We start from the raw sequence: 23,378 nt of genomic DNA, 5'->3' as shown, positions 1-23,378 counted from the left end.
TTTCTTTCTTTCTTTCTTTCTTTCTTTCTTTCTTTCTTTCTTTCTTTTCTTTCTTTCTTTCTTTCTTTCTTTCTTTCTCTCTTTCTTTCTCTCTCTCTCTCTCTCTCTCTCTCTCTCTCTCTCATAGAAATATCAGTCTTTATTGTTGGATGCACAAATGGGAAAGTAAGTAGAGGTTGACTTCCTTCTCCAACTTCTGTGTCCACAAATCTTGGATCAAACAATAGTGTTAAAATCCCACAATTAAAAGGACAGTTATTAAGGGTTTTTTTGTTCTTTTGCAGCAAAAGCTCAAGGTTTATTTTTAAAAAAAAGGATATTTAGAAGCTGAGAAACATTGCTGACTTAAGAAAATTGGAAAGGTCAAGTGCTGGGTCCCAGCTCTACTGTAGTGACACTTGGATAATTAAAAAGTCATTCTCCTGGATAATTATAGTAGCAACATTTTAACTAAGTATTGGAAGAAAATGTACCCCAAACACACTATATTTGCCTTCAGGCCGGTTCCCTGGAGTTGTAAGAGGCATTCAACTGTAGGAAGTACCAGAAACAACTAATTTCCAATGGGAATAACAAGAATCTTAAGGAATTCCAAGCTGAATCTAAGTGTGATGAGAGCCTAGGGTAGAGAGTGCAGTTGTGTGAATGGAATGGAGACAGATCTCAGAAATGTTGTGGAGATAGAATCAATAAGACTTGGAAACTCATTGGATATGGGGGTGTCAGGTGAGGAACAATGATGATCCCAGGATAATTTGTGGGTTGTGAATATTTTTTAGGGACTAAAAAGCTTTCTTGGATGTACAAAGTTTGTCTTCTTACAGGTACCTGCATGTAGGTCCCATGTATCTTTTATAAACTAAGATCTGGTTAAGAAAACTCACTGATGCTGTGATGGGATTGAAAAAAAATTTTTAAATGAACGTTTTCCTCAAAAGGCACAAATAAATGATATTGCAGCACATCACAGTGGATAGTAAGCAGGCTCTGGAGTCATGAAGACCTAGTTGCCACATTTAGCTGTGTGCCTTGGGGCAAGGGATCTAACTTCTCTGAAACTTCAGGTCATTGTGTCAGACTTACAAGTCTTTGGGCAATTGTAAATTTCCTATACCAAGGAGTTCTGGATTCCATTCCCTACCCCATCCCCCAAAAGGGAAAAATGTGGCTGAAAACTTTTTCTGTTTTTAAAAAAACATAGTGTAGAATGCAGATCTTCTTGAAGGCAGGGTTTTTTTTTTATTCTTTGTATCCCCAGAATTTAGAATAGTACCTGAAACATAAGAGATACTTTCTGAATGCTTCTTAAGTGAATAAAAGCAGGAGGATCAATTTATCCTTGTTTTTTTCCTTTGTCATTTATTTTTTTGTTACTCAGGAACATAGCCTTAGAGTTGCAGTGAAAATGAAGATCCTGCCAACAATAGCCAAACAGCAGCAGACAGGTTTATAACGACAGTCTAGCTGCTGGACTCTAACACCTCAAGTGGGCCATTGCTATGGCTGAAAGGGTTCCTTGACCATTGCATTCATTCTGACCTAGCACCATACCTGGCACATAGTAGGTGCTTAATAAATGTTTGTAGATTGATTGAATGTTTGACCATGCCTCTCTCTTGTTCAAGAAGCTATAATGGGTTGCCATTGTTTCTAGGATAAAATACAAATTCTTCTGTCTGCCCTTCACCTTGAAAGCCCTTCATAAACTACCTCCAGTCTAACCTTCCAAGTAGGTTACTTACATACTGCTTTCCATTACAAATTCTATATTCTGGTTAAACTAGTCTTCATGCTGTTTCCCATGCATGACAGTCTGTCACCCACTTTCATGCCTTTGTACAAGTTCCTCACCCCCAGAATTCTTTCTCTTGAGGGTCTCTTTGGCTCCCCCTAGTTGTCAGTACTTCCTGTAATTACTCTGTATTGATTGGTTTTGCATATGTCTTATATTTACTTATCTTTATACATGTTGCTTTTCTGTAGTAGACTATAAGTTCTTTGAGGACAGGGATTAGCTCTTTTTTGTTTTTGTATTAAAAGAGCATAGTATCTGGCATATAAATGCTTGTTCAGTTGAATTACATTAATTCCTTCATCATTAATTCGCTTATTAAATTCATTAGAAATCAGAATCCTTGGATTCTAGTTTGTGGTCTGCCACTAAATATCTATTAATCAAGCAAGCAAAAAAAATTTATTAAGCACATACTGTATATCAGATACTGTTTTAACTTCTCTGGGCTTCAGTTTCTTTTCTTTTTTTTTTAGGCAATTGGGGTTAAGTGACTTGCCTAGGGTCACACAAGTAGTAAGCATCAAGTGTTTGGTCTGAGACTGGATCTGAACTCAGGTCCTCTTTACTCCAGGGTCTGTGCTCTATCCACTGTGCCACCTAGCTGCCCCAGGGGCTTCTATTTTTTTTATCTGCCAAATGAGGGGTTTGGAAGAGTTACTGGTTTTGGCCACAATCAGGCCACAGATCAGGGGTAGAGCCACATGTAGAGTTTGTGGTTCCTCATTCCTAGGTATGAGTTTAGTTCGGTGAACAATTAATTCCCTCTCTTGTAGAGCTCAGAACTCATTCCTTTAGAGATGAGAAACTTTTTTGGATAATGTCAAAGCTTCAGAGATGTAACTGCTCCCCCAGAGAAGCTATTGATATGTCAGAGCAGCAGAAAAAAAATCTGACAAAAAGCACAGTTCAACTGCTATAATAGATTCTTTGCCATCAACACAATTCAATGGAATTATCCAAAACTCTCCTATTTCTTTGAAAATCTCAGGGATCCTGCTGCAGCCACTTTATTTATTGACTTTGAAAAGGTTGAGTGAACTGGAATAATTTTGCAGTATTTCCATGCTGCTAAAACCATTTAGTTTTTTTTTTTTTAATGCCAGGGCTGAATATCTCTTCCATCTGTCTTTTCCTCTTCACTGGCACCACAAGCACTCTAATTCTGATCCGACACAAGTAGTGTGGTCTGTGGAAAGGGCACTGTCTCTGGAGACTGAGGAGCTGGAGTCATATCCTGGGTGCAACCCTTCTACTTGTATGACTTTGGGTGAACCTCACTGTGCCTCAGTTTCCTCATCTGAAAAATGGTGTGTGTGGAGGAGTGGAACAGATGGCCTTTCCAGCTTTAGCTCTAAGATACTGAGATCCTGTGATCAGCTGCCAAATTGATATTTTTGGAGCACAGATTTGACCGTGTCATTCCTCTGCTCAATAAACTTTGGTGGCTCACTATTGCCTCTAGAATAAAATATAGTTTGACATATAAAGCCCTTCACAAACTGTTTCCTGTATATCATTGCATACTAAATTCACATTAACTCTCCTGAGAGATGCTATGTTTAGCCAGACTCATCTACATGCTAGTCCCTGCAGACAACATTTTATCTTCCGTCTCCATGTTTTTACACAAGTTAGTTACCCATACCTGGATTATCTTGTACTTCCTGTTTCTATGTTGTATCCCTCCCCTGACTCTAAATTCCCTGAAATCAGGGAATGCTTTTAATTTTAGTCTTTGTTTTCTATAATCTGCAAATACTAGGCATTTCATAAATGTTCACTGAATTTAATCGAATTGCTTAGAGTCTCATGCACTCTAAGGGGCTGAGTCAGGATTTGAACCCAAGTCTTCTGCATCTAGTATCCCTTCCACTACATCATGGGTTCTTTGTACTGGAAATGTTTTTGGAAAGAAAATATGTTATCTGCTAGGGTACTGCTCAGGAACATGAAAACCTTGAAAAATAGGAGTTTTGAGGAACATCTTAAAGAATGAGATTATTTAACAGATAGAAAAGAAAGTTGAAGGTGTGTCCTAAGTATGTGAAACAATATTTAGCAGAAGATAAAGATGAACTTTTTTGCTTTTTTTCTCATCATCACTGAACAAGAGGCAAATAGTTGCAGCTTCTACAGTAAGAACTAAAGACTGGCAGTAAGGAAAAAACCAAACCAACCATGTTCAGGTGGTAATGGTTGGGAGACATTGATGTAACTGAGATAGGAAAACTTCTGAGTCGTGTTCCCTAGAGATTGTTAAAAATAGGACAGACACTTCAGGCCAGCCTTAGGCAAAACTGAAGTAGGTGAGGTTTGTCTTTGCTGTCTTGGGCCTCTTCCTTCAGTCTCCTCCTCCCTCCTTTGGGTGTCCTCAAGCCACATCTGGCTACCCAGGGCTCCCTAGCTGTCTTCCTAGCTGCAGCCCATGGGCCAGACCCTTCTCTGGCCACCCCACATCTACCTGCTGTGCATTTCACGGCCTGACCATGCCTCGGGCTACAAGCTAGACTACAACAGAGGTCAATAGAGCAGTGGTGTCAAATGTAAATAGAAACGTGACCACCAACCCATACACAGACATTAATGTACTGATGATTGTCTGTAGTCCCACAGCTAGTAAGTGACAAAGTTGGCACTTGGGCTGATTCAAGAGTCCCAAAATCTGTGGGAGGGGTACTGGTCATGGTTATTCATAATGGTAAGGGCTCTGTTGTCAGGGCACCATTCCAAATTGCTGTCTTTCCCTTCCACAAGGAGCACGGATACCCCTGTTGGCTTTACACACAGTAGGCACTTAATACATGCTGAATTGAGTCAAAAAGGATGACTGAATGAACCCTTTCTGGTGGTTTCAGGTTGAAAACTTCTTTAGGGCCCCTGCCTTTGGTCAGGGAGTAGAGACATCATGCTGGGATTGCTCGGTACCGACTTAATGTCATCCTCATGGGCTTTGTGGCAGGGGCAAGGGAGAGAAAATGCTAGTTTTTGAGTGGTTAGTATCTCCTTGAGATCCTGGTATTGCCTGTTTGGCATTAGTCTTGATGCTGGTGGAAAAGCTTGCCCGGACGTGGACAACGTCTTACACGGCCAGGTTTGGTGGGTTATGCAGACCAAACTCTCTCCATTCTTGACCTTATTTTTTCATGGTCACAACTCTACTAGACATCATTGTTTCTCCCTCCCCTGCCTCAGCAAGCCAAGTGAGAATCCTGATATTTAACATCATGGTGCAGTGGAAAGAACGTTGAATTTAGAGTCAGAGGACATGAGTTCAAATTACAGCTTTGACGCTTATGAGTTGTGTGACTTCGGGCAATTCAACTTTCTGGGCTTCAGTTTCCTCATATCTAAAGAAAAGGTTGGACTAAATGGTTTCTGTGGACCCTTCCTGTTCTAAATCTATTATCCCATGGTAGTTCTAAAAATCTTTTTACCCCATTTGGTGGCCACTGTTGGGCTTTGAGCAGCCATAGCACATGCTTTCACCATTGCCAAGACATGATTCCATCACCCTGGTCCTCACTGGAAGGCTTCAAGCAAAGGCTGAATGACTTCCTGTCAGAGAAGCTAGAAAGAGGCCACTTGTTCAAGCTGGGATGGAGTTGGTGGACACTGAGATCCCTTCCGCTCGGAGAGTCTGAGATTCTAGGATACTGCTAGCAAATACAAATCCATATAAAGCCACTTAATATCAAGCTATCCCCAAAGCTGAAATAAAAGGCATTTTATTTCTTTTGTTTATTTAAACCACTCTCTATTCTTTCATCTCTTATTTACCACAAACCCCTGTGACTCTCACTCCCATCACAATCAAATTTTATTTGGCTGAAACAGCTCTAAGTCTAGTCATAAAAGAGAAAAGGAATTGCTACCATGTTCCCTAGGGACTGGCAACACATTTTATCTCATTGTGTCTTTTCAATAATTTAGAAAGTATTTCTTCACTGGGAGATATATTCATTTAGATGACTTTTTAAGCCTTAGGTAATGTGGAACTGAAAAGGGTTAAATTAAAATATTCACCCAGTGACTTTATTCTTTGCCCAAAGGGTTTTTTTTTTTTAACTTTCCTGAAGGGGAGAAGATTGTTCTTTTTAGGATATTAAATATGACCTGAAGGTGATTTTGTGTAATACATTCAGCAGGTAAAAGGCTTTCAATCCATTAATCCCTTCCTTCTACTTGAAAGAGGCGAAACTTTCAAAGAAAAGAAATGTGAAATAGACTGAGGATGGGAGGAAGAGATGATCTTCTGAGTAGGCTAGCACCCAAGTCAGCAATTTCTTAGTTAATCCAAGATTAAGGATCGTAGCTCTACAGTCATCTACAACTTCCTTCCAACCTATCTGGTGTGTCCATGGCGTCTATCACACTTAGAGTCAGATACTACAAGAATGAATTCGGGGAAAAACTAAACCTTCATCTAGAAAGAAAATGCTTTCCTTTGTTTCTGGGTCCCTTGAATTGTTGTCAGTTGTTTTTTGGGCCTACATATCCTAAGCAAAGACATAGGAAGGCACCTCTGCAATCCAGTCCAGTGCCACCCCCACCCCCATTTTACATATGAGGAAACTGAGGCCCAGAGAGCCAGAGCGATTGGTCAAAGGACATATAATAGATTTTAAAAGTTTCATTTGCATTTTAGGGCCCGCTTCACAACAATATGAAAATACCTATTAGCCTTACAATGTGTTTTTTGGCACACACACACACACACACACACACACACAATATTATTTTGTTGTTGTTTGGGATCCATGATTTCCTCTTTGTGGGGAACTCTCTGCGTGGAGACTTCCTGCAGTCACTTATTATTGTGTGACCCTTCATGAATCACTTAACCTCTGTTTGCCTCAGTTTCTTCAACTGTAAAAATGGAGATAATAACAGCACCTGTCTCGTAGAGTTGTTAAGGTCAATGGCGATAATATTTATAAATGTTTAGCACAGTGCCTGGTATATAGTAGGAATTATACAAATGCTTATTTCCTGCCTTTTCCCCTCCAAAGTGAATGAACACCAGATGGTTACCAGCCTCTGGATCATAGTTTGAAAATGCTGTCCAAATACATACATACATACATACTTACATACATATGTATGTATAATGCACATACACGTATATAAACATATAGATGAAAATATCTATCTCTAGCTATCTTCCTAATCTGGACTTGTGATTTTATGGATATAGGAACTTAAATGCTTGCTTTAGCTGTACACAGATTCTATCCCAGCTCTCCCCTTCTCCCTATGTAAGTTCCTTAAGGACAGAAACTTCTTCATTTTGGTCTTTGTGTTTCCAGGGCCCAGGACTGGGCCCGGTACACAGCAGTAACTTAATCAATACTTGTTGATTAAGTAGTTGATTGTAGGTTCACTTGCCTCTCCCAGTGGAATATATGCTTCTTGAGGACAAGTACTGTGATATCCTGCCCCTTCCCTAGCACCATACCTTGTACATTGTAGGTGCTTAATAAATAAATGTTTTCTGATTTCATTTTGTTGAATTTTGTGATTTACAAGAAGATAGAGTAGACTTATTTTGCTTGGTCCCAAGGGCAGAACCAGGAGCAACAGGAGAAGTTGCCAAGAGGCAGATTGAGGCTTTCTGTGTAAGTAAACATTTCCTACAATTTTAACTGTTTGGGTGGAATGGGCTGTCTCCAGAGGGAGTGAACCCCACCTCCCACCCCACTGGAAGTCTTCAAACCTAGAAGATGCCCATTGGTTGGGGGATTAGAGAGCATTCTCTTTTCAGGTACGGCTTGAACTAAATGACCTTCGAGATATCTTCCAGCTCTTTAATTCTGTGAATTGTCTTCCATGAAATAGATCTGGGAATTTAAAGAGGATGACAAGCTCAACGTGTGTTGACAATGTGATGAAAGTCCAAAGACTGATGCTGTGTTAAAAAGAGTCTTAGTGTCTGGGACTAGGGAGGTAATGGTTCTGTTTTACTCTACCTTGGAACAGTATTTTCTGCATTGGGTGCCACATTTTAGGAAGTCCCTTCATATACAGGAATATACCCAGGGGAGACTAACCAAGATAGTGGAGAGCCCTAAGATTATATGTGATACACATGGAGGAACTGGGGATGCTTAGCCTAGAAAAAAAGAAGGCTTGGGGGGATGGCAATATAACTGTCTTCAAGTATTTGAATGGCTTCCATGTGAAAAAGTTATTAGACTTTCTCTGCTCAGTCCCAAAGGGAAGAATTAGGAGCAATGGGAAGATTTTAAATGAGGAAAATGTACGTGAGGTAAGAAAAACTTTCCTGAGAATTAGTACTGCTGATCAGTATAAATACTTATTAAGCATTTACTGTGTACCAGGCACTGTGCTACACACTGGAGATTCAAAAAAAAGGTAAAAGAAAGTCTCTGATTTCAAGGAGCTCACAGCTTAATGGGGGTGCTGATGTACAAACAATGATATACAAGCAAGTTATATGTAGGATAAATGGGAGGTAATCAATAGAGGGAAGGCACTGACACTAAGGGAGATGTTCCTATAGAAGGTGAAACTCTAGCTGGGTCTCTCCAAAAATGGAATGGGCTGCCTTGGGATGTAAAGGGCTTTCCTTTGTGAAAGGTTTTCAAGCAAAGGCTGGATGACCACTTGTCGGCCACAGAATTCTTGTTCAAGTAGAGGTTGGCCTAGATAATCCCTAACATCCCTTTCAAATCTGACTGTGAGATTCTTGGAGTCCTGTCGAAGACAAATACTCCCTTTTCTTCTGCAAATGTGGGTCCTGCTTGTTTTCTATTACTCTATTATTTATTTATTTGGTTATTTAATTTTTAAACTTGCAGCCTACAGCAAAACTGTCTCAGAGGATACATAAAACAAACCCAGCAGCCGCGATGGAACTGGCGAGACTATGGTTCTCCCAAGCCTGTTATTCTCAGGCTCGCCCAAGTGTACCCCTAGAGGGATGTTTCACCAACACAGTTCTGGGCTCTCTTCCCTTTCCTTTCTGTAGTCATGGTAATCTCATCAGCTCTGTTGGGTTCAATTGTCATCTCTCATCAAATAACTTCCAGATGGGAGTTCAGCCCAAACTTTCTCCAGAGCTCCTGTTTGATATCACCAACAAACTCTTGGACAACTTGAACTAGAGGTTTCATAATCATCTCAAACTCAATATTTCCGAAACAGAACTTATTATTTTACCTCCCCCCACTCCCAACCCTCCACTCTGCAGAACCTTCTGAGCACCATCATCCTCCCAGTCCCCTAGGCCAAATGTCATTCTCATTTACTCCACATACCCAATTTCTTGTGAAATCTTGTCATTTCTTTCTCCACAGTCCTCAAATATGCCCCTTTTCCTTCTATTCTAATTCAGACCTTCAAGCTCTCTCACTTGGACTACTGGGACAGCTTCCTAATTGGTCTTCCTGTCTCTAGTTTTTTCTCTGTCCAGTCTATCCTCCATTCAGTCACCATAGTGATTTCCTTAAAGAACAGGTCTGACCATGTCACTGTCCTAATTAATGAACTTTAGTAGCTCTCAATGATTTCTAGCATCAAATGTAAACTATTTTGTTTAGCATCTAAAGCTCTTCATGACTTGGTCCTTTCCTAGCCTTCCCTTCTTTCACATTCCTCCCTTCCATGTACTCTAAGATCTAGTCACACTGGCCTGCTTGCCATTCCTCACCCAGGATGTTTCATCTCTCATCTCAAGGTCTTTGCACTGGCTGTGACCCATGCTTTGAATGCTCTCCCTCAACACCCCTGCCCCTCCAATCCCTGATTTCTTTAAAAACTCAACTCAAATACTACCTTTCTCAGGAGGCCTTTCCAAGACTCCTGGTTGTTAATTATTTCTCCTCTAAAGTTATCTTGTATCTACTCTGAATGAATCTGGTATATATGTATATGTATATGTATACATACCGATGGATACGTACACATATGTGTGCTCTTTTCCTCATTAGAAAGTAAACTCCTTGATAGCAAAGACTTTTTAATTTTCCTTTACATGTCAAGTGCTTAGTATAGTGCCTAGCACATAAGTACTTAACACATGTATATTGATTGATTTTTTGCTAGTCTATAGAAAGTATTATGTAGTATGTTTTAAGGGGATAGAAAAGAAAAAATAGACATGTTTCCTCCATTATTCCAATGATATCCTCATTTATTCATTCACCATGCATTTATTAAGCATCTGCTATGTGTCAGATGCTATACTAAGGACTGGGAAGGAGCATGATGCAGTAGAAAGAGTTAGAATCATATTTCCTGAGTTCAAACCACATCATTGCCAATTATAACCCATGTGCCATTGGGCAAGTCAACTGAGCTTTCTGGGTCTCAGTTGGACTGAGTGAACAGACCCCATGGCCTCTAGGGTCTCTTCCAGCTATAGATCTGTGATCCTCTGATTTTGTGATGCCAAGACAAAAACAAAACTGTCCCTGCCCTCAAGAAGCTTACAATCTAATCCATGCAGTTCCCATGAAGTAAGCAGATAAAGAGCTGGAATCCAAGGGTTTTCCAAAGAGATATCTCCTATACAGTTTCTAATTGTTGTAATTGGTCAATAGACACAAAAGTCCTTTGCATAGGAAAATAGCAAAATCTGGTCCCAATTAGTATTAACACAGTAATAATAGCTAGCAGTGGCATAGTGCTTTAAGGTTTACAAAGTGCTCATGTAAATGACTTGCATCTCACAATGACCCTAAATGGTATATGCTATCATTATCCCTATTTTTGTGGACAGGAAAGCTAAAATGGAGAGAACTTAAGTGACTTGTTCAGGGTCACACAAGTGGCGTGTTTCAGAGGTAGTCAGAGAAGTAGCAAAAGGGGCAAATAAAGGTTTGATGAAAGGGGAGAAAACTACCTTAGAATCAGGGTTGTCCCAAAGTGGGCAAGGCTATCTCAGGAGGAAGGTTAATATAATGCCTAAAGCTCTGACTTGGGAAGAAGAAAGATCTGGGTTTGAATCCTACCTCAGATACTGGTTAGCTTTCTCCTCCCTGTAAATCAATCAACCCAAATAATTAAAGAGCTTACTACGTAGGGAAGCGGTGTCAAACTCAAATAGAAATAGGAGCCACTACTCTGTACATATATTGACCTAGTTTTAAAGTGCAATATTATCTATGCTTTATTGTGTTTTAATTTACTTTGTTAAATATATCACCAATTACATTTTAACCTGGCTCAAGCCATGCCCAGGAGTGTTGTAGCTGTGTTTGACATCCCTGACATAGGGAACACAAAGGCAAAAAAGTGAAACAAAATGAAAGTTACCTTACCTTGTCCAGCCTCAGTTTCCCCAGATATAAAATTGGGATAATAAAATCCATGGTACTTCCCTCCCAGGCTTGTCATGAAGGTTCCATGAGATAACATCTGTAAAGCACTTAGCTGAGGAGGGGAGATAGTCTATGTTTTTGCTTAGGGGGTTTCTAAGGCTATGCAGGGATTCCATGGGTCAACCATCCATCATCTCCCCTTTCCTAGGAAAGGAATTTTAGTAACTGACAGTGTATTAAGGCCACTGGCCATGAGTTGAATGTTGGAGATGGGAGGGAAGACAAGCATTTGAGGGCCCCTTCCCTCTGTACTCAGGGCATATAAATAAGTCCCCTAGCACTGAGGAGGATGGTCAAATTTGCCATACTAATCATTAGAATTCTGTGGACTCACACAACCTTTCTGTTTTTGGGGAAAAACAAACATTTTCAGGGAAAATAAAACAACTAATAAAATGCTTGGGCATTCAGTCTCAGTTCTGTTCTTTTCTGGAATACTCTTATGATGTGTCATGAGGCAAGTTTGTTTCTACTGGGCATTTTTCTTTTTTGCAATATATTTAAAAATTCTCTTCATTATGCAACATGTCTTCTCTTTGCCACAGTCTCTTGCTTTACAGTTTGGCGCTGAATTCACAAGATTTTGACATATATTCTTTAATACTTTATCATGAACTCACCCTCCCCATTGGGTGTTGAGTAAACCTTGGAAAAATAGTAGATTTTTTCCTAGTCTAGCCTTGGCTACAGCCCATCAATGTTTAAAAAATTAATTTACTTCTATTCAGAACTTAACACCCAACAGAATCAACATTTCTATATTCAGAGGAGAGCTGAAAAAAAGGAAGCTACAGCTCTCTACTGTGCACATGGTAGTTTTTCTCTTTAAGTACACAATAACTTAAGAAAATAATAAATTCAACCTCACTTTGGCATTCAAAGTTGTCCTGCTTTGATATCTTTCTAAGTATTATTCGCATGCTTTTAATCCAGACAATACCAGGGATGGGGTAATTCATAGGACTGAATAACTCATTGGCCATAGCAGATAAAGAATGGCCTTGGAGTCAGGAAGACCTAGATTTAAGTCCTTAACCTGATACATACTAATTTTGTGAACATGGTGGTGGTGGCTGTTCATTCATTTCAGTCATGTCCAACTATACATGATTCCATTTGGGGTTTTCTTGGCAAAGATACTAGAGTAGTTTGCCATTTCCTTCTCCAGATCATTTTATAGATGAGACAACAGAGGCAAACTTGTTAGAGTGATTTATCCAAGGTCACACAGCTAGGAAGTGTCGGAGGCTATATTTGAACTCAGGAAGATGAGTCTTCCTGACTCCAGGCCTGGACATGATAAGTGACTTGTCCAAGGTCTACAGGTAATACAAGACAGAGGTAGATTGTAAACTCCAGATGTCTAACTACAAATCTTTTTTCCCCCATATCTTGGTTGGATGGGACAGTCTTAAAGGAATGGAAGAATGTTAGCAGGTAGATATGAGGACATGTGGGTAGACACTATTCCAGACATAGGGGATGGTTTGTGTGTAGGTGAAATGAGAGGATGATGAGAATTCAGCCTAGAAGAGACCTAAGAGGCCCAGCTCCTTCATTTTTACACATGATAAATTCAAAATCTAGAATCAATTTGCCAAAGGTACACAGATAGTTAAGCAACGGAGCTGAGATTGGAACCCAGGTCTTTTGACTCCAAACAGGTCTATCTCTTTTCATTCTGTTTCTGACATTATTAGCATGACATGAACAAGTCACTTATCTGACTTCAATTTCCTCTTATCTAAAATGGGGATAAGAATATTTGTAGACCCTACCTTACAGGGTAGTTGTGAGAATCCAATGAGATAATGTATGTAGAATGTTTTGTTAACTTTAAAATGCTATGAAATGCCTGTTATTATTATTATTACTACTACTACTACTACTACTACTACTACACCAAGCTGGAGAAGTTAAGATGCCATTAGAGAACAGTGAATAATCTAGCTTGGCTGGAGTGTAGTGTGTGAAGACCAGTGAAAGTGTGTGAAAAGCATGAAACAAGGCTGGAGAGGCAAGTTGTAGAAGGCCTTGTATGCTAGGCTAAGGAGCATATGTTTTATTTGGTAGGCAATGGGGAACAATTGAAAGTTGTTGAGCCCAAGAGTGATTTGATCAAGTGGTGAATCAGAACATTTGCTTTGGTAGTGGTGTGAAGAAGGCAACATGGTAAAAGGGAAAGACAAGAGGCAGGAAGATGACATGGAGGTTGTTTTGACAGTCAAGTGAAAGGGGGTGAGTATCTGAACTGGGACAGTGGCTCCTTACTATTGGTTGTCTCAAATCTAAACTCTTTTGCATAGGTCTTCCTTCCAGGTCTCTGTCCAACTCACTCTTCCCCAGTATGATACAGAGGATAGGGCACTGGAGTAGGAGATGCGGATTCTAATTCTGCTTTTGACACTATCTTTGTGATCTCTGGCAAGTCACCTTACTTCTCTGGGCCTCGGTTTCCTCAGATGTATAATGAAAAATTAGGTCTTGATGTCCTCCAGGGTTCTTTTTAGCTCAAAACCTACAGTTCTTTGATTTATGAACTTAAAAGTCTCACCTATGGCACATACTAACCACGTGACCTGGGCAAGCCACTTCTTCCCTGGACCTCAGAAAAAGGAGGTAAAATCTGAAAAACAACAGGGTTGGACCTGATTGCTCTGAAACTCTACATGTGTGATCCCTCTTCCCCACTCTCCCCACACCTCCAGCAACATCTCTCTTTACTCCCTAGAGCCGTCTTTCTGTTCCAACCAAGTTAATTTGCTTACTGATGGAATCCAACATCCCCCATGACCGACTCTACCTTCATGCCTTTGCACAATGCCTATCCAAGGGATTCCGGCATTGAATGGGAGGCTGGATCAGGGGATCTCTAAGGTCCCTTCCCACCCTAGCATCCTATGTTCTTCGAGTCTGCACTAGGTTATTTTGTTGGTAACTGATTGTCTTTTCGTAAATGTTTTGTCATCTCAATTATAAGCATTACAAAAGCTAGTCAAAGGCTGTATCTTCTTTTCTTTTGTATGCTGCGTGACGTAATGGTCCATTGCTGCCTGCTTGGGAAATGTGAACAGTCAGATGATGTGACTTGGCTGGTCTCATCCACTCTCAAGAGCACTAAACCCACTTGCAATTTTTTAAAAACAAAGAAAAAGAAATCAGGATTTAAAAAAAGAAAATTGGGTGGCCTGAGCTTAGTAAGATGAATTAGTGCTCTCATCAGACACCATGATGGAGCTATCACTCAGAATGGAAAGAATACAAGAAGGGCTAAATGGCAAATGGTGATTTGATTATGTCTTGAGTGCACTGTTACAGAGAGAATGAATAGAGGCCATCATTTTGTCCAACCTCCCGTGGCAAGATAGCCCTTGAAATGAACTACATTCCAAAGATAATTATGGCATTCAAGATCTTGGATCAATAATGAAGGAGAGGTCCTCACTAGTTCATATTTTGCTGAAGCATCTATGCTACAAAATCATAAATTGACCCATCTCAGGTACTGGTCAGTATCCCTCTGGGGTTGAACCAAAAGGAACATTTTTTCCCCATTTGACCATATTCCACTTTCAAATGGGTTTTTCATGTTTGATCACTCATACGAATCAATTAATGATGTCACACAGCAGCTTCGCATACTTCTAGGGAGTACCTGGAAAAATTATTCTGATGCAAAGTATCCCAACTCTCAATCAATTAATCATCAAGCATTTATTAAGGATTTGCTATATGTCTGGCAGTGTGCTAGGTACTGTAAAAAGGAAGGCAAGCACGAACCAGTTCTTGCCCTCAAGGGACTTACATTCTATACTACTGAGCCTATTGAGGGTTTTAAGGGAAAACTATTCCCTCTCTTATCAAATTTGCTATGGGAGAAATATGTCCTCTCTGAGTTTAGGTAGTGTATGAGTAACTGCTAAATATATATTTACCACAATGCAGAAATTATGGAGGTAAAAACCTAGGTTTTATTATTGTACTCAAGCATAGGGTCAGGCCTAAGAGAAAATCCGAACCCTCATTAGGATTCTAATGAGGTTTCTTATGGGAAAGGTTATGTCAGAGAAATAATTCATTTACATATTACAATCCTATACATTCCGCTTGGGCCATAAAAGTCAAAGAGTAGATCCACAATCACATACTTCCTTCAATGTCATGAAAGTTGAACAAACTTAGTTAAACAGAGTCATAATCTCATTCATCCCTTAAGGAAATAAACTTTATCAAACAAACTCTTTAGGTAAACTAAGTCAGGTTACAGATTAAACTACATTGGGAAAATTCACAAATAGACTAATTAAGGAGGATGATTTACATGTTGACAAGGAGTTAGGAACAGTTGAGCTTTTTCCTCTGGCTTCTTATCTAAGAAATCCTTTTTTTTTTTTTTTTGTGAGACAATTGGGGTTAAGTGACTTGCCCAGAGTTGCACAGTTAATAAGTGTTATGTGTCTGAGGCCGGATTTGAACTCAGGTCTTCCTGATTGCAGGGCTGGTGCTCTATCCACTGCACCACCTAGCTGCCCTCTAAGAAATTCTTAAGGTGTGTAAGTAAATTTCCACATCCCATGAGAGAGGTTTGGTCAGGTAGGTTAATATTAACCAAAAGATGCAGGAAGAATAAAAGAAAATAAAACAACTCCCATAGCAAGGGCATCATCGGGTTTTGAGCATGATGATTCACGATCTTTGAAGTAGACATGCAGAGATTACATGATTAAAAGGACACAGAACCTTTGACCTTGTTGTTTGCTTCTATTGGCCCAGGAGATCCCAGCTATCTATTGTGAAGTAGCAGCCAAGCATAGCAGATAAGGTACTGGACCTCAAATCAGGAAGACCTGGGTTCAAAGTCTTCCTCAAACACTTACTAGTTCTATGACTCTGCTTAAGTCACTACCTTCTCTACACCTCAATTTCCTCATCTATAAAATGATGGGGGAGGTGTACTTGATGGTCTTTAAATTTGTTTCCACCTCTAAATACATGATTCTGTGGTCTTAGTTTCCAGGCTTGGGATGTAACAAGATATCCAAAGAAAGGCCAGATTTTCTAATATATAAAGTCTTAAGGGGTCCCTATGGAAGTGATAGGAGTTTCCTTCTCTGTTAGTTCTACTAGGACCAGGATCTCTCCACAGTGTCCTTCTCCAATGCTGGTCTAGGAATTAGGGAATTTCAGAGTTCAGAAGATCATGGATCTAGCTAGAAGATCTCTCAAGGGACACGTAACACACCCGATCCAGAATCTAGCTCTACCAAATAGCTGACAAGTGATTAACTAGACTTTGCTTAGACACCTCTAGTGAGGAGAACCAACTCTTCCTTGAGGCAGCCTGTTCCACTTTCAGACAGCTCAAGTTGTTAAAAAAAAAGGGTTTTTTTTGTCTTACATAAATTTGTTTCTTTGCAGATTCCACCCACTGTTCCCAGCTCTGCCTTGTGGGGCAGATTTTGTGGTGACCTGATTGATAATTGAAGGATAAGACCATAGTCTCCACATCCAGTCTCATTCCTATTGTTTGATCATTTCAGTCACATTTGACTCTCCATGACCCCATTTGAGGTTTTCTTGGCAAAGATACTGGAGTGCCTGGCCATTTCCTTCTCCAGCTCATTTTACAGATGAGGAAACTGAGACAAACAGAGTTAAGCGACTTGCTCAAAGTCACACACAGTGCTTTATCCACTGTGCCATCTAATTGCTCAGTCTCATTCCCAAGGTGCCCTAAATACATGACAGAATAAAGATGAAAAGCCGTGTCTGTTTTCTGTAGTTATAACGATGGGTCACATAGAAACAGAGAGTGAGAAGGATAACCTAAGGATAGCCTGCATCCTACAATGGTCTCCATGCAATGTCAAGAGAAATAAGTGGCGGGTCCTTTAGCATGCTGAGTGACCCCTTGTTGAAGATTTACATCAGGAGTTCTTCATGTCTTTGGTGTCAGAGACCCCAGTCTGGTGAAGCCTAGAGATCTATTCTCAAAATAAGGATTTTAAACAATTGAAGGAAATGCTAAGTTTCAGTTAGAGGTTAGTGCAAATGAAGATGTAACTTGACAGACCACAGGAAATCTATCCATAGTCCCCAGCCTAAAATGCTCTGGTTTATAGGAAGATATGGATTAATGGATAAGAATTGTATAGGAGGAGAACATATGGGTGGGTTGCTACTAGCACCATTGGAGGGAGTGCCCACATCAGTAATTTCCTAGAGCCATTGAAGGAAGGATGGTCTGTTTCCTATCAGTCCTAAAGAGCTTTGGTTTTGAGCTTTTGTCTCAGGAAAAACATAGAACAGGAAATTGTACCTGTTAAAAAAAACTTACCTCCACTGCAGCTTTTGCCCTTTCAAATTCCTCTTCTAAGGAGTGGTTTCTGGAGAGTAATGCACTTCCCCAGCGCTGTTCTTTGGTCAGGCGAGCCTAAAATAAGCCCAAAACAATGACATTGTAATCAAATGAGTCACAGCTGCCTGACTCTTTCCCCATTTCACTCCATTTGGCCTCCACTAGAACTCAAGAGGCACCTGCAAGAGACCTAAGCCTTTTGTTTACTACTTAGCAATAGGAATATTTCTCAAAGGGCAGATGACCTTCCTTCCATGGGATGTAGAGACCTGCTCATGGGACAGGATAGACTTAACAGCAGAGCTAGCCCCATGGAAGAGCAAATGCTCAGCCAAGCTGGAGGTCAGATGTCCATGTCTCTGCACAGATGCCTCATGCACTCACGGCTTCACATCACTTATTACTATTTGCAAATCGTGTTGCTTCTACTATGGCTATCCTCTTCAGGCCCTTGCCACTGGAATTACCCAAATTCTGCCCTAGATGTCTCTGATAGCTGAGCTTTTGCCTTATCTTGCCTTCTTGTCATTCTTTGGCCCTCTCCCTTCCCCTGGGACCCCCTATTTTTAGTTCCTGCCTAGGTATTGTCTTTTCCAGTTAAAATATAGATTCTTTGAGATCTCTTAGAATTTGTATTGGTATCTCCAGCACTTAGCACAGTGCCTGGCAAATAGTAAGGGCTTAATAAATGCTCTATATACCTTCTCTCCCCCCTCTCCTTTATTCCTGGATGTCTTCCTTCTCCTGAATTCCTTCCTCCCTGCATCCCAGTCCAGCCTATCACAGCAGGGCAGCCTCTGAACTGTCCTCCGCTTCCTCCCAGCAACAATAATCTAATGGGCTTCATCTCATTCCCTTAGAGCCCAATCTTTGCTAAGGAAGAACAGAGGATAACAGGCCATACCTAGATAGATGCATTAATCATTGCTGATGTGTTACTTTTTAAAATTAAACGATAATTTTTCAATTACAAAGCATTTATTTTTTTTCTCTCTCCCACCCCACTACCCCAGCAGGGGGAAAAAGAAAGAAAAGCTAAAGTCTTGTAATAAACATGCATAATCAAGCAAATCAAATTCCTACATTGGCCATGTCCAAAAATATGAGTCTTTTTCTGCAGATTGAGTCCATTGTCTTTCTGTCGGGAGGTGGGCACCACGCTTTATCATCGGTTTAGAGGGAAATGATTAGAATCAGGAGAACACTTTATATCACAGTGTGTTAATTTTTACAGGTTGCATAACATCCTCACCCATTTGCATGCACATATCTCCAGAAGGCTCTGAAGGAGTGTCTCTAATCATGTGAATTTTGAAGATAGTTGTACACTCTGAGTCAGACGAGAATTCATTTAGTCCAACTTCTCCAAGCAGGACTCCCTTCTCCAATATCCCTGACCAAAGCATGGGAATTAGAGAGAGAAAGGACCTTAGAGGTCATTTACTGCAATCCCCTCAATTTGCAGATGAGAAAACTAAGGCCCAGAGAAGTTACACGTCTTACTCAAGGTCATATTGTTAGTAAGCAGCAGAATCAGATTTTAAGTCCAGGCCCTTTATCTCCAAATCCAGGATTCCTTCCCGTATTCCAAAATGCCCCCATCCAGCCCCAGCGCGAGCATTTCTGGGCTTGCTAGGTTTTGAGTGGACCTTGCTATTATTTGGACAACTTTGATGATTAAAAAGCACTTCCTTACAGGACCACAGGGATTGGACCTATGATTTTATTGGTATTGGGAACTCCCTCTTCTAATAGACATCAGTTCCTTCTCTGAAACTTGGAGAATAAGAGAGATGCCTAGAGTACTGATTAAGCGACTTGCCCAAGGTCACATAGCCAGGGCAGGATCTGAACCTGGACCTTCCTGGCTCCAAGGCCAACTCCCTATCTATTCTGCCATGCTGTTTCTCTACATGCTTCTATTGAGCCCCAATCTGTCTGCAGGTAGCTTCCATCTCCTCATTCTGCCCTCTGGGGCAACACAAATAAGACTACATCCTCTTGCATGGGATAGCCCTTCAGACGTTTGAAAAGAGTCAGTAGGAAAGAGATTTTTTTGAACAGAAACGTTTTCTGCCCACAAGGAACATGTGGCTACCTACTCTGGCTGCCTCTTGGAAAGCATAGAATTGATGTGCGTGTGCTACGATAATGTATGGTTGTTCTACTTGCTAACATTAGTCAGGTGCGTCCCACTCCTCTCCACACACTTGCATCTGTTCCTCCCTGTGATCTGCTCATTCTTCACTTGACCCTTTGGCCAGGGTCAGTCTATTCCTCTTCCCTTCCTTTTATAAATAGGGGTGAGAACCAGAAAGTGTTTGGAACACATACGCCATAGAAAGGATGTTACTTTCACTCTTTGTCCACAAGCACCCTTATGCCTCTCCTGGTGAATGAGACCTTTGGCATAGAACCTGGTTACAGACACCCCTTAGGACTACAGGGGGCTAAGAGGCCTGGAGAACCCCTAACTCTGATGCCATCTTCTTAGCACCAACTGCAGAGCTGGATCATGTGTCGCTTTCATTCTGCCAAGTCAGTTTTAATTACATTTAGGGCTTTTGCTTGCTGGGATCGAAGAATCAAACCATTTAATGCAAACCCATAATACTCTACTCAGTACCTGATTAAAGAATGAATTTTAAATTGGTCAGTTTTGAAGTCCCACTATCCAATGAGGCTACAGCTGCTTCTTTTTTTTTTTTTTGCAAGGCAATCGGGGTTAAGTGACTTGCCCAGAGTCACACAGCTAGTAAGTGTCAAGTGTCTGAGGCCAGATTTGAACGCAGGTCCTCCTGACTCCAGGGCCAGTGCTCTATCCACTGCACCACTTCATTGCCCCATAGTTGCTTTTTTCTCAACTTATAGATGTTTGATAATTTTAGGGAAGGACAGAGAAAGGGGATCCAGAATGGATCAGAGGCTGCTTGGAGATAAAAGGTGGAGCTTCAGGAAGGATAGTCTTTGTCCTGACAGGTAGTGTTGCACAGTTGATAATGAGCCAACCTCATAGACAAGAAGACCTGGGTTTGAAACCCATCTTGGTCACATATTGTGAAGCTGAGTGGGTCACATAACTTCTCAGTCTCTAAGACTAAGGTGCAGAGTAGGCATTGATCTGTGTTGAGAGAAGGAATGTCCTCAATGGGAACTCTCCACACAAATGAAATCACAGGTCCCAAAAAAGGAGGAACTCTTATACCTTATTCATTTGGAAATATAAGCAATGGAACCCTTCTAGGCATGGTTAATGATTTCTGTTTAACAATTATATACTTCAGGTGTTAATATTTAGAGTTATAATATTAAAATTAAAAAATGGCTTCTTAGCTTTAAACCAGATTTTTAAAAAATCTTAATACTTAGAAGTCACTTGGACTGTACATGTCACTTCGATTTTCAGTGATGTGTATGCAATTAATTTATTTTCTAATTTATGCACATTACTACCCATTGCAGCAACTCCCTGTTCTCCAGGGTTTGTGTACTCTCATTTTCAACAGCATAAGAACTCTGATTCCATTTGTGCTGCTTTTCTTAGCAATTATCTCCAGGATTCTGGAGCATTAACAGAACAGCAGAATCAAAAACTACACCAGAAAAGTATTTCCAGAACCCACCTCCCTTCCCAAAGAACTAATAAGTTAGAGTGAGACAATATCCAAAATTGCTGGATAAATACATTTTGAGGAGATGTGCTCAGAAATAGAAACTACACTGTTATCTCTCACAATTGAGCAGACACCAAATAATGGTGTCTTATGTCCTTAATATTTAAAAATAAAGACCAAGGGATAATGTGGCAGGGTAGATAGAGGGTCTGGTCTTAGAGTCAGGAAGAGATGGTCTCATGTAGTCTGACTCATGTAGTCTGTGTGATTATGGGAAAGATACAGAGCCTCTCAATGCCTCCAGGCTAGGCTTTAAGATTACAAATTATACAAGAGTTGTCAACATGTATTGTTGGAGGGAGCTACTGTGCATTGATGAAGTCACAGGCTTGGATGAAGAAGAAGATGATGATGAAGAAGACGAAGATGAAGATGAAGATGAAGGAGGAGGAGGAGGAGAGGAAGAAGAAGAAGAAGAAGAAGAAGAAGAAGAAAAAGAAGAAGAAGAAGATGAAGAAGAAGAAGAAGAAGATGAAGAAGAAGAAGAAGAAGAAGAAGAAGAAGAAGAAGAAGAAGAAGAAGAAGAAGAAGAAGAAGAAGAAGAAGAGGAAGAGATAAGCAAGGAACTAATTGAATTTGGGAAAATAACAGAACTATGCCACCTGACACTGAAATCATGTTTTCTATCAAGCCTGGGAGTTTTTCCTTGAGCCAAGTTCACATCTTGCTTGCTTAAAGTATTTCCTTTAGTTTAACTCTTATTTTACAAACATTTCTAGTTCTATTCTGACACTTTTCCCCACAATGAGTCTCACATGGAACAATAAATGGTACAAGGCAAAACTATTTCTTCTGTTCCCTTTCTAGGGCTCACAAATTTGGAAGGGACCTTAGTGGTTATTGGGTCCAACCCCTTCATTTTACAGGAGAGGAAATAGCTACAAACAAGTTAGGTGACTTGTCCAGAGTTATATGGCTAATCAATGTCTAAAGCAGGATTTGAATTTGGGTCTTCGTGACTTTGAAGCCAGCATTCTATCCACTATGCAGCCACCAGATGTCCAATTTTGATTTTCTTCATACTCTTCAGTATTTATATTCCCCAATGATATGGCAATCACTTACTGCCTATTAGCATATTTTTCATAAGTGGAACACTAATGAGAATATCATTTCATCGTCAGTGCTTTCCCCATGGCATTATAGGTGGTATCACAACAATCAGAATTTCCGGAATGAGAGGGAGAAGGACCAAGGAGAAGTGTTCCCTCAAGTGCCCAGGGCTCTACCCGTGTATAACTTGAGAGAATACAATCCAAATTTGGAATTGCATTTGGAAACCAAAAGGGAATCAATGCCAACAGTATCATTTCAGTATGTTTTTAGCACTCTGGAACCTGGCCACTCACTGTGTTCTGCAACAGATGTACTTTCTAGGTGCTTTGTAAGGATAAATACAAGAATCCTTTGGAAATAAACTCATTTAGATATACAATGGCATGCCTGGAGGTCTATGTAAACTTAGTAGGAGGTCACGAAATAAGAATCTAGTCTGGAAAGATGACTGAGAGAGGAGATGATAAAAGTATGTTAATAACAGGGAGAGAAGACCAGCTTTGGGAAACATTTGATAAACTCTGGGACTATTAAGATGAGGCAACACCTCAGGAAGGTTGAATAAGATAGTTTGAGGACAAATAATAGCAAGTCCTGCTTCTCATAGGGAATATGATAAACTCTTTTGGATCCAGAACCATGATTCCTTCAGCAAAGACTCCTCATCAGTAAATTATGTGCAATTTAAGAATGTTAGATAGTCACCTGAGAGGTTGTGACTTGCCCAGGATCACAGAGCTAATTTTTGTCAGAATCTGAACCAAGATTTTCCTGATTCCAAGCCTGAAACTCTATCCAGCAGATGACAGTGCTGTGAATGGTGGTTACTGTGACATCAAGAACTTAAAAATATCACAATAATTTTGCAGTAGAGTTTAGTACATAGTAAGCACTTTGGAAATGCTTTTTCTCTCTCTCTGTCTCTCAATCTATGTCTATCCATCTATCACCTTTCTTGGTCTTTCTTTTTCCCTCCCTTCCTTCTTTCTCTCTTTCTTATATCTATGTCTATCATCTATCTCCTTTGTTTCCTTTCCTTCCTTCCTTCCTTCCTTCTTTTCCTTCTTTTCCTTCTTCCTCCTTCCTTCATTCTTCCTTCTTTCCTTCCTTCCTTCCTTCCTTCCTTCCTTCCTTCCTTCCTTCCTTCCTTCCTT

General features: G+C 40.3%; 1 protein-coding gene across 5 annotated transcripts in view; it reads right to left on the bottom strand.

Moving 5' to 3' along the window:
- PEX5L (peroxisomal biogenesis factor 5 like) overlaps positions 1–23,378 on the bottom strand; it is a 190,469-nt gene that overhangs the window by 37,744 nt on the left and 129,347 nt on the right. For all 5 annotated transcript variants that reach the window (XM_027876004.1, XM_027876006.1, XM_027876005.1 and 2 more), the window contains one exon: positions 17,474–17,569. In XM_027876004.1, the coding sequence (XP_027731805.1) occupies positions 17,474–17,569 (96 nt within the window). The remainder of the gene's footprint in view (positions 1–17,473; positions 17,570–23,378) is intronic.

Source organism: Vombatus ursinus, unplaced genomic scaffold (genome assembly GCF_900497805.2).
Source record: "Vombatus ursinus unplaced genomic scaffold, bare-nosed wombat genome assembly UNPS02014810.1, whole genome shotgun sequence".
Classification (NCBI taxonomy): Eukaryota; Metazoa; Chordata; class Mammalia; order Diprotodontia; family Vombatidae; genus Vombatus; species Vombatus ursinus.
Note: the sequence above shows the minus strand (reverse complement) of the source record. Positions and strands in the feature narration are given on the sequence as shown.